A 13975-nucleotide genomic window follows, 5' to 3' on the forward strand; every position below is an offset into this window, starting at 1 on the left:
TAGTGCGGGAACTGGGCCGAAATCGCCCTCAGACCGTCGATGAGCTGATGGACGTAGTGGCAAACTACGCGGCAGGAGAGGAGGCAGTCGGCGCCTTCTTCAGCTGTGAAGGGGGGAAAGGCAAGCGGCCTGTCGATGAAGATGGAACCCTCAGTCGAGGGCTCAAGAAGAACAAGAAAAAGCAGAAAGTGCGGCAGTACAAGTAGGAGAACTTCGATGACGAGCTTGTCGCTACCGTGGAGCGGAAGAAGCCTAGAGGCCCCCCAGACGGAGGTATTTTCGACAAGATGCTCGAAGAGCCATGCCCTTACCATAAGGGAGGCGCCAACCACAAACTCAAGGACTGTCGAATGCTGAAAAGGCATTTCGACGGTCTGGGGTTCAAAAGGGATGAGCGTGACGACTTGAAGAAGGAGAAAGGCGGTGACAAAGAGGGCAGCAAGGACGACGACGGTTTCCCCGCCGTCCACGACTCCTACATGATCTATGGTGGGCCTTCGATGCAGTTAACCATGAGGCAGTGCAAAAGGGAACGCCGTGAGGTCTTCGCGGCAAGAATGGCGGTGCCCCAGTACCTCAACAGGTCGAGCACCCCCATTACCTTCGATCGAGAGGACCACCCCGACAAGGTAGTCGCCCCAGGTGTCTACCCGCTCGTTGTCGACCCAATCATCATCAACACCCGGTTCTCCAAGGTGCTAATGGATGGAGGCAGCAGCCTCAACATCATCTATCTCGAGACCCTCGACCTCCTCGGCATCGATAGGGGACGCCTCCAGCCAAGCGCCGGCGGTTTCCATGGCATCGTGCCAGGGAAACAAGCGCTGCCAGTAGGTCGAATCGACCTACTAGTCTACTTTTGCACAGCGGCCAACTTCAGGAAGGAGACCCTCACCTTTGAGGTGGTCGGGTTCCGGGGCACGTACCAAGCCATCATTGGGCGCCCGGGCTACGCCAAGTTCATGGCCATTCCCAACTACACCTACTTGAAGCTGAAGATGCCTGGACCTAAGGGCGTCATCACCGTCAGCTCCTCCTTCGAGCACGCTTACGAGTGTGACGTCGAGTGCGTCGAGCACGGGGAGGCGGTCGAGAACTCCACCGAGCTCATAGCAAAGCTCGAGGCCCTGGCCACTGAGGCTCCAGAGCCCAAGCGCCACGCGGACAACTTCGAGCCAGCGGAAGGAACCAAGAAGATCCCGCTCGACCCCGACAACTCCGACGGCAAGGTGCTGACGATCAGCGCCGACCTCGACCCCAAATAGGAAGCTGTGCTCGTCGACTTTCTCCGTGCGAACGTCGACATGTTTGCATGGAGTCCCTCGGACATGCCAGGCATACCGAGGGAGGTCGCCGAGCACTCCTTGGATATTCGAGCCGGTTCCAAGCCAGTGAAGCAACGGTTGCGCCGATTCGACGAGGAGAAGCGCAAGATCATTGGCGAGGAGGTCCACAAGCTTTTGACGGCCGGATTCATCAAGGAGGTTCATCATCCCGACTGGTTAGCAAACCCTGTACTAGTTAAGAAAAAGAATGGGAAAATGAGGATGTGTGTCAATTATACAAGTCTAAATAAAGCATGTCCAAAAGTTCCTTTTCCATTACCACGTATTGACCAGATTGTCGATTCTACTGCGGGATGTGAAACCCTTTCTTTCCTCGATGCATATTCTGGTTATCATCAAATAAAAATGAAAGAGTCCGACCAGCTCGCGACCTCTTTCATCACACCTTTTGGGATGTATTGCTATGTGACCATGCCATTTGGGCTACGAAACGCGGGAGCCACGTACCAACGTTGCATGCTCCACGTATTTGGCGAACACATAGGGTCGACGGTCGAGGCCTACGTCGACGACATTGTCGTCAAATCAAAGCGGCGAGGGGACCTGATCCAGGACCTCGAGATCGCTTTTAGCTGCTTACGCACCAACAGGATCAAGCTCAATCCCGAAAAATGCGTCTTCGGCGTGCCTCGAGGCATGCTCTTGGGTTACATTGTATCCCAGCGCGGCATCGAGGCCAACCCCGAGAAAGTCTCGGCCATTACGAGAATGGGGCCGATCCGAGACATCAAGGGTGTACAAAGAGTCACGGGATGCCTGGCGGCCCTAAGCCGTTTCATCTCGAGACTAGGGGAAAAGGCGTTACCACTGTACCGACTCCTAAAGAAGGTCGAGCGCTTTTCTTGGACCCCCGAGGCCGAGGAAGCTCTCGAGAGACTGAAGAAAACGCTGACCTCAGCACCGGTCTTGGTCCCACCTCAACCTGCAGAACCGCTGCTCCTTTACGTTGCGTCGATGACCCAGGTCGTCAGTGCAGCGGTGGTGGTCGAGAGGCAGGAGGAGGGGCATGCGCTGCTAGTCCAGAGGCCAGTCTATTTCGTCAGCGAAGTGCTTTCGGAGACCAAGGTACGTTACCCCCAAATCCAGAAGCTGATCTACGCCGTAATCCTCGCCCGCCGCAAGCTGCAGCACTACTTCCTTGGCCACCCCATCACGGTGGTCTCGTCTTTCTCTTTGGGCGAGATAATCCGGAGCAAGGAGGCCATGAGAAGAATAGCTAAATGGTCAGTCGAACTCATGAGTGAGACTCTCACTTACGCGCCTCGCAAGGCCATCAAATCGCAAGCCCTGGTGGACTTCATCGCGGAATGGACAGACTCCCAGCTCCGCCCGACCCAGGTCCAGGCGGAACTATGGATGATGTATTTCGACGGGTCACTCATGAAAACGGGGGCCGGGGCTGGCCTGTTGTTCATCTCACCCTTGGGCGTCCATATGAGGTATGTCATCAGGATTCATTTTGCCGCATCCAATAACGTCGCGGAATATGAGGCCCTCGTCAACGGTCTCAAGATTGCCATCGAGCTAGGAGTCTGACGCCTCGACGTCCGAGGCAACTCCCAACTCGTCATCGACGTCCGAGGCAACTCCCAACTCGTCCGAGCTGCCACGACCCGAAAATGGAGGCGTACTGCAAAGAAGTTCGTCGACTCGAGGACAAGTTCCATGGTCTCGAGCTCGTCCATGTCGCCCGACGCTACAACGAGGCAGCTGACGAGCTCGCCAAGATCGCATCGACTCGAGGCACGGTGCCACCTGATGCGTTCTCAAGAGATCTTCATGAGCCATCCGTCGACTTGGGCTCGGGGGCTGATGTCGATGCCGCTCCCGCCCAGCCAACCGACACCGTCGATGCACTGCTGATGGCAGCAGAGGTGATGGAGGTAGTCTAGCGACCCGGTCGACCGTTCAACTGGCGTACACCGTTCCTCGACTGCCTAATCCGCTGCGAGCTACCAGAAGATCGATCTGAGGCCCACCGTATCGCTCGACGGGCCAAGTCATATGTGATTTATGGCGAAGGCAATGAGCTATACCGACGAAGCCCGACGGGGGTCTTGCAGCGTTGCATCACCGTAGAGGAGGGCCGAAAACTCCTCGAGGACATACACTCGGGGGCTTGCGGCCACCATGCTGCTCCACGAACCCTCGTAGGAAACGCCTTTCGACAAGGTTTCTACTGGCCGACGGCCGTAGCAGATGCCATCGAGCTCATGCGCTCATGTCATGGATGCCAGTTCTACGCCAAACAGACGCATCTGCCCGCCCACGCTCTTCAGATGATTCCCATCACGTGGCCATTCGCGGTGTGGGGACTCGACTTAGTGGGGCCCCTGCAAAAGGCAAAAGGAGGGTACACCCACTTGCTGGTGGCCATCGACAAATTCTCCAAATGGATCGAGGCTCGACCCATCACCAACATCCGCTCCGAGTAAGCCGTCTTGTTCTTCACCGACATCATACACCGATTCGGAATCCCTAACGTGATCATCGCCAACAACGGCACCCAGTTCACCGGCAAAAAGTTCTTGAACTTCTGCGATCAGCATCACATCCGTGTGAACTGGTCCGCGGTGGCTCACCCTCGAAATAACGGCCAGGTCGAACGTGCCAACGGCATGATCTTGCAGGGGCTCAAACCAAGAATCTACAATCGCCTGAAGAAATTCGGCAAGAAGTGGGTCGAGGAGCTTTCCTCGGTCTTATGGAGTTTGAGGACGACGCCAAGCCGGGCCACCAAATACACCCCATTCTTCATGGTCTACGGTTCTGAGGCCGTGCTCCCAACGGACCTCGAGTATGGATCTCCTCGACTCAAGGCATACAACGAGCAGTCGAATAAGGAAGCTCAAGAGAACGCGGTCGACCAGCTTGAGGAGGCTCGAGACATGGCCCTCCTCAACTCTGCCAGATACCAGCAGAAGCTTCGACGCTACCACAACAAACACGTACGCAAGAGGGACTTAAACGTGGGCGACCTTGCCCTACGACGACGGCAAAGCAACCAAGGACGTCACAAGCTGACCCCGCCATGGGAAGGCCCGTACGTGGTGGCCGAGGTCTTGAAGCCAGGAACGTACAAGTTTGCGGACGAGAAGGGGGCGGTCTTCACCAACGCATGGAACATCGAACAGCTACGTCGATTCTACCCCTAGAAGTTCAAAACTTATGTTCTTACGTATATCTTGTACCAAGACCCTGTAAACGAATGTATGAATAGACGAAGTCCTTCCCTCGAGCATCCAACTTCTCTTTGTACTAAGGCTTTACAAGTCATGATCTCGACGATAGAAGGGGGCGCCGACTATGACCCATCATAGTCAACACCCCCCTTGGGGGCTACCAGGGGGACGACCCCACCCCAAACGTCGAAAAAGCCAAGAAATTTTCTTTTCTTACTTAGTAAACCTTGCACGATTCGAGTAGCCAAGGCACCTCGAGCCCCTCAAAGGCCGAGGGACAACGAGCCTGAGAACCCCTACGCCCCCGGGCTACGGAAACTCTACTCACTTCCTTACCCTTGAGGTGATCGAGGTTGTTTTTGACGAAAGATCGAACAAGGAATGCAAACGTAGGAATAAGTAGGAATAAAAGAACCTCGAGCGGAAAGACAAATAAACATTCAGCAATAACAAAAAGATATTGTGTCATTTAAAAAGCATATCGACAAAGTATTATACAAGGGGCCCCAGGCACCCTGCGCAGGCTCGCAGGCCTCAGTCCATGGCACGATCCTCACCACCCCCGCCTGCGCCCGAGCCAGTCTCAGGAGGAAGCACCTCAGGCTCAAAAAGCTTAGCCAGCCTTTCCCTAGGAGCCTCCGCGTCGTCGATCAAGGCGTGGAGCCTCTCTTCGTTCTCCACGTCGGTCTTGGAGATGTCGGTGACGAAGCCGTGGGACACCACCTCCATGTCATAGGAGAAGCCCGAGCAGACAACTGCCATCGCCCGCTTCACCCCGATGTGGAGGGCGTCCCGCACTCGGTCTCTCAGCGTCACGCCTAAGTAGCACAACTGGTCGACCAGTGCGTCGCCTCGAGCTCCCTCCTTCGACTCGTCCATAGGCTCGACCTCCCAAGAGGTCGAGAGGTCGCTTATCGCCGTCTGCACACGACGGTTCAAAGCCACCTCCGCCTCGAGCTGGGCCTTGGCATTACGGGCCTCGACTTGGGCGACTAGGAGTTCGTCCTTAAGACCTGCAAACGCTAATACAAGAAACTTTAGGAAAAAACCGAGCACACCTCGAAAAAGAAATCCGACAAAGGAAACGTACCGCGGACGCTCTCCTCCAGGGCCGTGTTTTCGCCGACTAATCTGGTGTTGGCCCTCTCGATCTCTATGTTAGAACGGGCCAGCTCGGTGTTGGCGACGCGGAGATCCTCGATCACCTTGCCAGCCTGAGCAATGGCCCCACTCTTCTCCAACAGTTCTCCTTTCAGACGTTCGACGTCGTCAGAAAGCCTGCGAGATTGAGCCCGCTCCGCCTCGAGATCTTCGAGGGCCTTCCTCTTGGCTTCCTCGAGATCTTCTTTCACGTGCTCCACCTTCATCTTCTGGAAGGACTCTTGGAGGGAGTCCAGGTCGGTCTTGAGAAGGCCCTTCTCCTTGTCCAGGTCCGCAATAACGCTCTTGTAGGACAGAGTCTCCTCCCGGGCTCTGGATGCAACCTCCTCGACCGTCAGAACCCGCTCCCGCAGCAGCGTCGTCTCCTCCTCCGCCTTCTTTGAGGCCTCTCGAGCCTCCACCAAGGCCGCCTCCCTCGCCTTCTTCTCCTCCCCGAGCGCTATGAGGTCTTTATAAGCCTTGAGGAGTTTCTCCTGCGACTCGAGGAGCTAATCCTTGAGGACGGGGAGCTGCTCCCAACCGCCTCGCATGGCGTGGATGAAGCTCGACTTGATGCGGGAGGTCTCCTTCATATCCTGCGAGCCGGCGGACGAACAAGTTAGAGCACAAAACCAAAAGGCTCCATGGAGATCAAAGGCCGAAAGACACTTACGAAATAAGCAGGCCCGAGTCTGTTGTTGATGATGTCCGACAGGAGCCCCACCATGTGCTTCATCCAAAGGCAGAGCTCCTCGACATGCTCCCACTTCTCGGCCTCCTTCTTGTCATCGAGGAAGATGTTGGGCTCGGACGGGTCGTGGGAAGCCCAGATACGAATCCGATCGGGGCACCAGTTCTCTATCTCCCGATCAGCCCGCGCCTTGACACCGCAGATAAGGTTCTCGACGGTTTCGAGGGAGCCCCCGTGGCGCAAGAACAGGTCGACAAGGCATGAGAACTGCCCGTCGTCATTCACCGTCTTCCAAGTACCGTCCTTGCTTCCCAACGACCCGATCTCATCCTCCTCGGAGGGAAAACGGTCCTCCCACGCCCGACGCTCCCGGAGGAACCCTGGCGCGATCCCGTCCATGCCTTAGATCGTCCTCTTGATCTCGGACTCAGGGTCGGTGGGGGTGCGCATCATACAGGCGAGCGCCACCACTCCGTCCGCTCGCCCCGACTCTGCCCGGATCACGGCAGGCGCCCCCGGGAGGAGCCACGCTGGGGTGGGAGGGCCGTACACCGGCAAATTTTCCTCCTGATCGCCGAGCTCTTGCAGTGCCAGTGGCGCCGGTTGGGCCAAACCTTGAGGCGGGGGCTCGAGTGGCTCATCCTCTTGGCCCCCCTGCTGCTGCTCCTCCTGCTGATGCTGCAGCTGCTGCTGCTGCTCCTCCGGCTGGGGTTGCTGCTGCTGCTGCTGCTCCAGTGACGGCCGCGTCGCCTCGCGCTCCCGCTCCTCCTCCTCCTCCATCTTCCTTTGCTCTTTGAGAGCTCGAAGGCCAGCAGGCCAGGGAGTCCGTCCCGCGACGTGGGAGGTCGACATTTCCTCCTCCATAGGGCGGGCACTCCCAGACGCTTCGTTACCATCAGACGTATCGCTGATGGTGATGGGTTCCCCCTCGACCCCCAATCGAGGGGGCTCGGGGGCTCCCTCTGACGCTTGCGTCTGGGGCGCCTCACCACAAGTCGGCGGCGACGGGGTAGGCACGGGACGAGGCGGAGCCTTCTCGACGCCGGCTGGAGATTGGGAGTCGGAGGAGCCTACAAAGCAAAGGGTAAAGGTCAGACGCTATAGTAACTGTTGACGGTGGATATACCATAGAAATCCACATACAAAACACCGTCAACATGCCTCGGTTGCAAGGGGAAATGACATGACATGAACATATTTTATCCATAACTAGTTCCACTTGTACTCTTAGCTTGTTCATGCAGGAACAACAAATTCAAGACATTATTTGACAAAGCCAACATCAGAATCATCAAGAGGAGATCGAGGGGACAACAGGTGACACCCTGGGCCCACAGGGAGGGGGTCGCCCGACCCCTCTTTGGTGGGACCCAGGTGTGCCACCTACTCCACCGACATAAGTGACCATTGTGGACACTGCTGGTGGGCCCAGGTGGTCAGGAGTGGGGTCGCCCGACCCCACATGTAAGGCGGTTTCAGGGTCGGTGGCCTCCCACCGACCTTCCCCACATGTCTCACGTGTTGGTTTGCCCCTGCCGTTGATCAAATGGCGGTTGTGAAGTCGGTTTGATCCAAGGGTGGAGAGGCATGATCACACGGATCGATGACGTGGCGGTGGAGTAGCCCCTACTCCACCTCTCCCTATAAATAGAGGCTGATTTCACCCTTCCAAGGCATGATGAATTCAAGGTTCAAGTGATCCAAGCTAGATACAAGTGAGTAGTAGTAGTAGTAGTAGTCTAGTGTGGGAGTTAGAGTTGAGTCGAGCGAAGCTCGGGGTCTCCGGAGTCGTCTTCTGGAGAGTCTGGTATAGCTCTTGTATCTTTTCTCCTGTAAGACTTGTTTTCTTAATATATTCTCTTTCTACTTTTCTAAATATTACTTTGTGCAATATTATTCTTGCAATAGTATTGTAGTGTTCAATCTTGTCCTTTAGTAGTTACATATTAGATTGTGATCCTGTAACAAGCTCGTGGCTGTTTCCCATCGCCTTTAGCAAGGTGCTATAGTTGTTTGATCGCAGCTAGAGTAGTGAGAGTTAGCGTAAGCGCGGTGCTTAGGCTAGGTCTTGCCTTTGGGTGTCGCTGGCTCGGACGGAAAGTAGGGGCGCACTCCCTAGTAGGTGACAGATCGTGGGCGGCATTAGGTTCTCCTCACGTACGAGCTAGTTCTTAAAAGATAAGGCGTCCATAAGCCCAATAGTCGCTTTCGGTAAGGGGTTAGGTGAAAAACCTTTTAAGCGTCTTACCAGCTCGGCTATCCCTGGCAGCCATTAGTAAGGTATCAATCTAGTGTGTCTCTGCTATTTGATTAAGATTAGTTCACGAGAGTAGAATTAGATATCCTAGGAACCTGTACTCACTCGTTGTCCTCCCACCTAGCTACTCTACTCTAGTTATCTTGTAGTTATCCTTTTTAATTATCTCTAGATCATCATCATCCCTTCCTTCACCTTTCGTTACCACCTCTCTGCACTAGTTGTAACTAAGTTGAGATAGGATCTCTTTTCTTACAAGCATTTCTAGCTATTGCTTTCCCTTGGGAAAATATAAATTACGATACCTTGGAATACTCCCGGGTGAAGTGCTACAGCGGTACCTTCTGTGCGCTTGCGGAATTATCCAATAGTTAATAGAGTTACCACACCAGGCATTTCGGGCGCCATCACCGATATCCGGTGGTTGCGTTAAGAAGTGCCAACAAGCATTTCTGGCGCCGTTGCCGGGGAAAGCATAGCCTAGAAATCTTAGTAAGAACGAATCCGAAAAAAAAAATATCATCAACTTAGTATCAATTAGTTGTAGGGGGGGTTTACCCCTTGCCTTTGTTTCTCTATATTGTGAAGCAGGGCATTGTATGAGTGAGTTCCAATTCAAGGCCACATTAGAAAATCCTGAGACATCCCGACAGAGTCCTAGACACCGTCTAGTAACTTATCGGAGATCCAGCTCATACTTGAATTCACTCAAGGAAGGAGGCTTAGCACCGACACTCTACCAGTCAATGGCTTCCTCATCAATCTCCGACTTCTCATCTCCATCAGTTGCCCATGTTACCATTGGACCGAGGGTGGAGGTCGAAGATGTCGACTTTGAGATTAAGCCATCACTTATCACTATGGTGCAAGCAAGTACATTTAGTGGGAAGCCACATGAAGATGCAAATGCACATCTCCAACACTTTTTGGAAGTGTGTAGCACTATTGCCATCAGAGGGGTAACGGCCGACGCCATCCGCCTTCGCCTATTCCCATTCTCATTGTTTGGGAAGGCAAAGCAATGGTTTTACGCTCAACCCGATGATGTCAACACCTGGAGAAGATGTGCCAATGCATTTCTCAAGAAATTCTTCCCAATAGGCAAGACATCTGCTCTGAGGGCAAAGATTTCAAGCTTCCAACAGAAGGCAGACGAGACTATTCCCGAAGCATGGGAACGTCTCTAGGAGTACATTCAAGAGTGTCCACATCATGGAATTAAAGAGTGGCTCCTGATTCAAGGTTTCTACCATGGGCTGACTCCAGTAGCTCGTAGCCACCTTGATGCCGCCGCAAGAGGAGCGTTTACCTCCCTCAATGTCACTCAAGCTAAAACTCTCATTGAGAACATAGTGACAAATCAAACATGGAGAGAAGAACGCCCTCAACTCAAGAAGAGAAGCACGAAAACCATTGAAGAGGTAAATGAAATATCTCACAAGATGGAGTTCTTGTTGAAGAAGTTGGATGAACGAGCCAAGGTAAAGAAAGATCGAGAGGCCATCCAACAATATGCCACTGCACGTGCGAACCAACGGAGCAGGGTGCAAAATGCAAGCCATGAAGCTGTGCAATCCTTCAACAATGGACGACCAACTTCGCGCTTCCAGGGCCAAGGTAACTCTAGTAACTCTAACTGGCTTTCACTTAAAGAACTTGTCATTAATCAAGCTAAAATCAATGAAAGCATGAACAAAAGATTGTTAGCTAATGACAAGACTCTTGAATCATTAACTGCTAAAATGGATTCCCTTGTTTCTTCTGTTAAGGACCAATTAAACTTTAATAAAATTTTAGAGTCTCAAATAGCACAAATTGCTGCTACTGTTCCTTCTTCGGTAAATTCTTGCAATATCTTTAATGTGACCACGAGAGGGGGTAAGACCACTCGTGATCCACCATATCCTGACATGACAAAAAAGACTGCAAGAAAAGATAAGGAAGTTGAGGAAGACAAGGAAGAAGCACCATCTAAGCAGGAAAACACCAAGTTCTATGGAAAGACAGCTCCGCACGAGTTCTACGACACCAACATTCTGCTGCCATTTCCAAGAACAAGGAAGCCAACCACCGATGAACAATTCGGGAAGTTTGTTGAGGTAATTCGGCAATTATATGTCAAAATTCCACTACTTGATGCAATGCAGGATCCAACCTATGCCAAGTATTTGAGAGACATCCTCAACAACAAACGCCCGCTGCCTACAACTGAGGTGATTAAGCTAACAGAAGAATGCAGCGCGGCGATACTAAACCAACTACCAGAAAAGAAGAAGGACCCTGGATGTCCTACCATCGACTGCTCCATTGGGACACATCACTTCGAGCATGCACTGTGCGACTTGGGAGCAAGTGTCAGTGTCATGCCAAAGGTAATATTTGATAAACTAACCCATGCTGTTTTGTCCCCTACATCAATACATTTGTAGTTAGCGGATCAGTCAATTCGCCATCCTGCGGGGGTAGCTGAGAATATCCCCGTAAAGATACGCGAGTTCCTGGTCCCTGTGGATTTCATGGTACTCGACATGGAGGTGGATGAAAAGACTCCACTTATCCTGGGAAGACCATTTCTCAGCACTGCTAATGCACATATTGACGTTGGAGCCGGAGAAATTCAATTTACAATCAATGGGGCCCAGGAGAAGTTTAACTTCAAACCAAAGGTAGTGCAATGCTCACTAATCTTGGCAGTGGATGTGGCAACCGTCACATTCATAACTAGGCCAAAGAAAAAGACCAATCCAACGCCAAGAGCAAAGAGCAAGAAAATATGGAAGAAGAAGGTAATACAACCGATGACACCTCCGAAGAAAATTTCTGTATCAACTCAAGGAGGAGGTCCTGTTCTAAGGACCTGAGGTAACAGCTCTTCCATCAAGGTAAGCCCACTGACCTTTAACTTTAAGTTACTTATTAAACTTCCTTCATCTTTTCCAACCCTTCTATCAACTTGAGTTAAGACAAGTAAAGTAAAAATAAAAACTCACTGAGCAAGGTGGACACCAGGTGGGGCCCAAAGGGGGGTCGCCTGACCCCACTTTGGTGGCCCCCACCTATCATCTCGTGTCCTTTGCCACTTCCTGTCATGACATGCTATGCTCCATTCAAGAAAACACCAAAACATTACCATGTCAACTCATGTAATCCCACTTGATCAACGAATTGAACCTTGCATGAGAATTCTCTAACTCTTTCATCTATTTTTCTTGCATGTGCTTGTTCTGTTACTAGTGTAGTGTGCCCAGCATTACTCAAGAGTGAGAGGAGGGGTCAGCCGACCCCATGGTTGGCCCCACTTCCTCTCCTCCTCTGGTGTATGGCAGCACAAGTAATGTAGGGAGAGTGAGTATAGAAATAAAGACTCATAAATATCGACACTCACCCTAGGAGCTAGAGTTTCTAGTTCTCATCCCCTGCTTCCACTAAAACGTAAGTGAAATTAGGAGACACTGCTAACTTAACAAAAACCATCTTCTTCTTTCTAAAGTCACTTAAGCAACCCCTAGACAAATCACTCTTGCTAAGTATGGGAAAGATACTTGCTTAAAGCCTTAAGTAAATCAACATTTTGAGAAGCTCATCCCGTGAAGCATCTCATGAGCAAACATCCACCCATCTAGTCTTGTCTTGAAGAGATTCTTTGAGAAAACATCCAAAAGAAAGGAGAGAGTGAGTGGAGATGGGGAACCAGCCATGGCACACATTCATCATCAATCTGGTGAACAGCTAGCGCAAAGAGGAGGTGGTGATGGGGTCGCCCGACCCCCTCCCTGCAGCATTCCTTATTTCTTTCTTTCCCATCCATCTTTCCTTGACACAAGGTGTTGGCCATTTGTGGTTTCGTGGAAAAAGAGGGGTCGGCCGACCCTGACAAAGTGCCCTCTGCACTTGTCCTCTCTTCCATCCACTCACTCATTCACTCACAACCACTTTCCTCTACTAGCAACTCAAGAAAATCATCAACACTCTTCCTTTCACTTTCCCTATTGCTCAAGTGTTCACCCGTCGAGAAATCAAGAGAGGTAATCAGCCGGTAAGAAGAGTTAAAATCTAAACTAACCTCTCTGGTGGAAGTGGTGTTCGTTATTTTCTTGATCTAGCATGAAGAATCCACTCAAGAACATAGGGAAGAAAGTGCGTGGAGCGTTTAGCGGAAGCTCATCAAGGCGCTCCCATGGCACCATGAGTTCGGTAGAAGAGTACTCCTCTCATCAGGGACTTCCCTCTGAGACTCATGAGGAGCAAGAGCATGAGGCCATGCCACAGCAAACACCACTTAATGAAGAAGCAGCACCTCTACGGATGCAAGATATAGAGACCGGACTTTTGCTCACCGTAGAAGAAATGGAGAAGCTTAACCATCTACGCCACCGTGAATTCAAGCATACCAAGGTAAGTATTCTATCCTATTTATTTCCATGCATTTTATCATTCTTGCTCTAAAAAAAAAAATTTAGCATTTCCCTTTAGCATATATGCTTCATGTATGTCTATATCCCTCATGGAAATGATGACTAGTTGCTTGTTAATGTTTCTCTAGTACCTAGTATACAACTTAGTATTTCTCCAAGTATGGATCACTTAGCTCACTTAAACTGCCATGAACCTGAAAACTTTGTGGGTTGCAAGTGCTAGAACTAAGTCCAAGTTGTTGTGGGACATGAGATAGTGAGACAAGAGCTGCTATAATATTATTCTAAGCATACATGATTATCAGAGATTTATTCTTAAAATGATCAAAACCTTAATTGTTCCTCAATGGTGATGAATTCCTACCACAGCTATATCTACTTTACATGATTGCAACCTTTCCACATAAGCTATTTGCTTTGTGTTGAGTGTCGTCAAGTCTTGTTGACCCCTGTTAAGAGACTTTTCATGCTCCTAAGATCAAGATCACGTACACACCACATATATATATGCTGCTTCTACACTGGAAGTACGCAACCACATGTATTTCGCATCCACTAAATAGGTTGCTCCATACTCTAAATGTTAGAATATCTCTCTCTAAGCATTATTTGGTAAATGAGACATCAAAAGGCTAGGCAAAATGAAATAAAAAGATGGACATGTGCAAGTCCACAAAAAAAAAATGAGCACATAAAGCTCGAAGAAAAAGAAAATGCTAGCCATGTCTCAATATACAAGTAGAGAGAGTGTAGCAAATAAAGGAGCAACCTAGTCCACCATATATCACACTTGCACATCTTGATCTGGGAGTATGACACTTCTCTTCAAGGATCCGAGCTTTGACTTCGCAACACATGCAAAGTAAGTATGCTATCTCCTTTCATCCCTACCTTAAGCTCCACATAAGCCTTTTAGAAATAGGATGAAATAGAGAAGGCAACTC

The 13975-nt window shown here is 51.0% G+C and overlaps 1 protein-coding gene across 1 annotated transcript; it reads left to right on the forward strand.

Moving 5' to 3' along the window:
- LOC110436414 lies at positions 10527-11880 on the forward strand. Its single transcript, XM_021463507.1, has 3 exons — positions 10527-10970; positions 11046-11282; positions 11851-11880. Exons 1-3 carry the CDS (start codon positions 10527-10529, stop codon positions 11878-11880), a joined length of 711 nt encoding a protein of 236 aa, XP_021319182.1.

This window comes from Sorghum bicolor, chromosome 6 (assembly GCF_000003195.3).
Source record: "Sorghum bicolor cultivar BTx623 chromosome 6, Sorghum_bicolor_NCBIv3, whole genome shotgun sequence".
NCBI classification, from domain to species: Eukaryota; Viridiplantae; Streptophyta; class Magnoliopsida; order Poales; family Poaceae; genus Sorghum; species Sorghum bicolor.

Coding starts and splice junctions, on each gene's coding strand:
- LOC110436414 (XM_021463507.1), top strand. CDS start 10,527: ATGACAAAAAAGACTGCAAGAAAAGATAAGGAAGTTGAGGAAGACAAG. Junction 10,971..11,045: donor TGTGCGACTTGGGAGCAAGT/GTCAGTGTCATG, acceptor ATACATTTGTAG/TTAGCGGATCAGTCAATTCG. Junction 11,283..11,850: donor AGTTTAACTTCAAACCAAAG/GTAGTGCAATGC, acceptor TTCTGTTACTAG/TGTAGTGTGCCCAGCATTAC.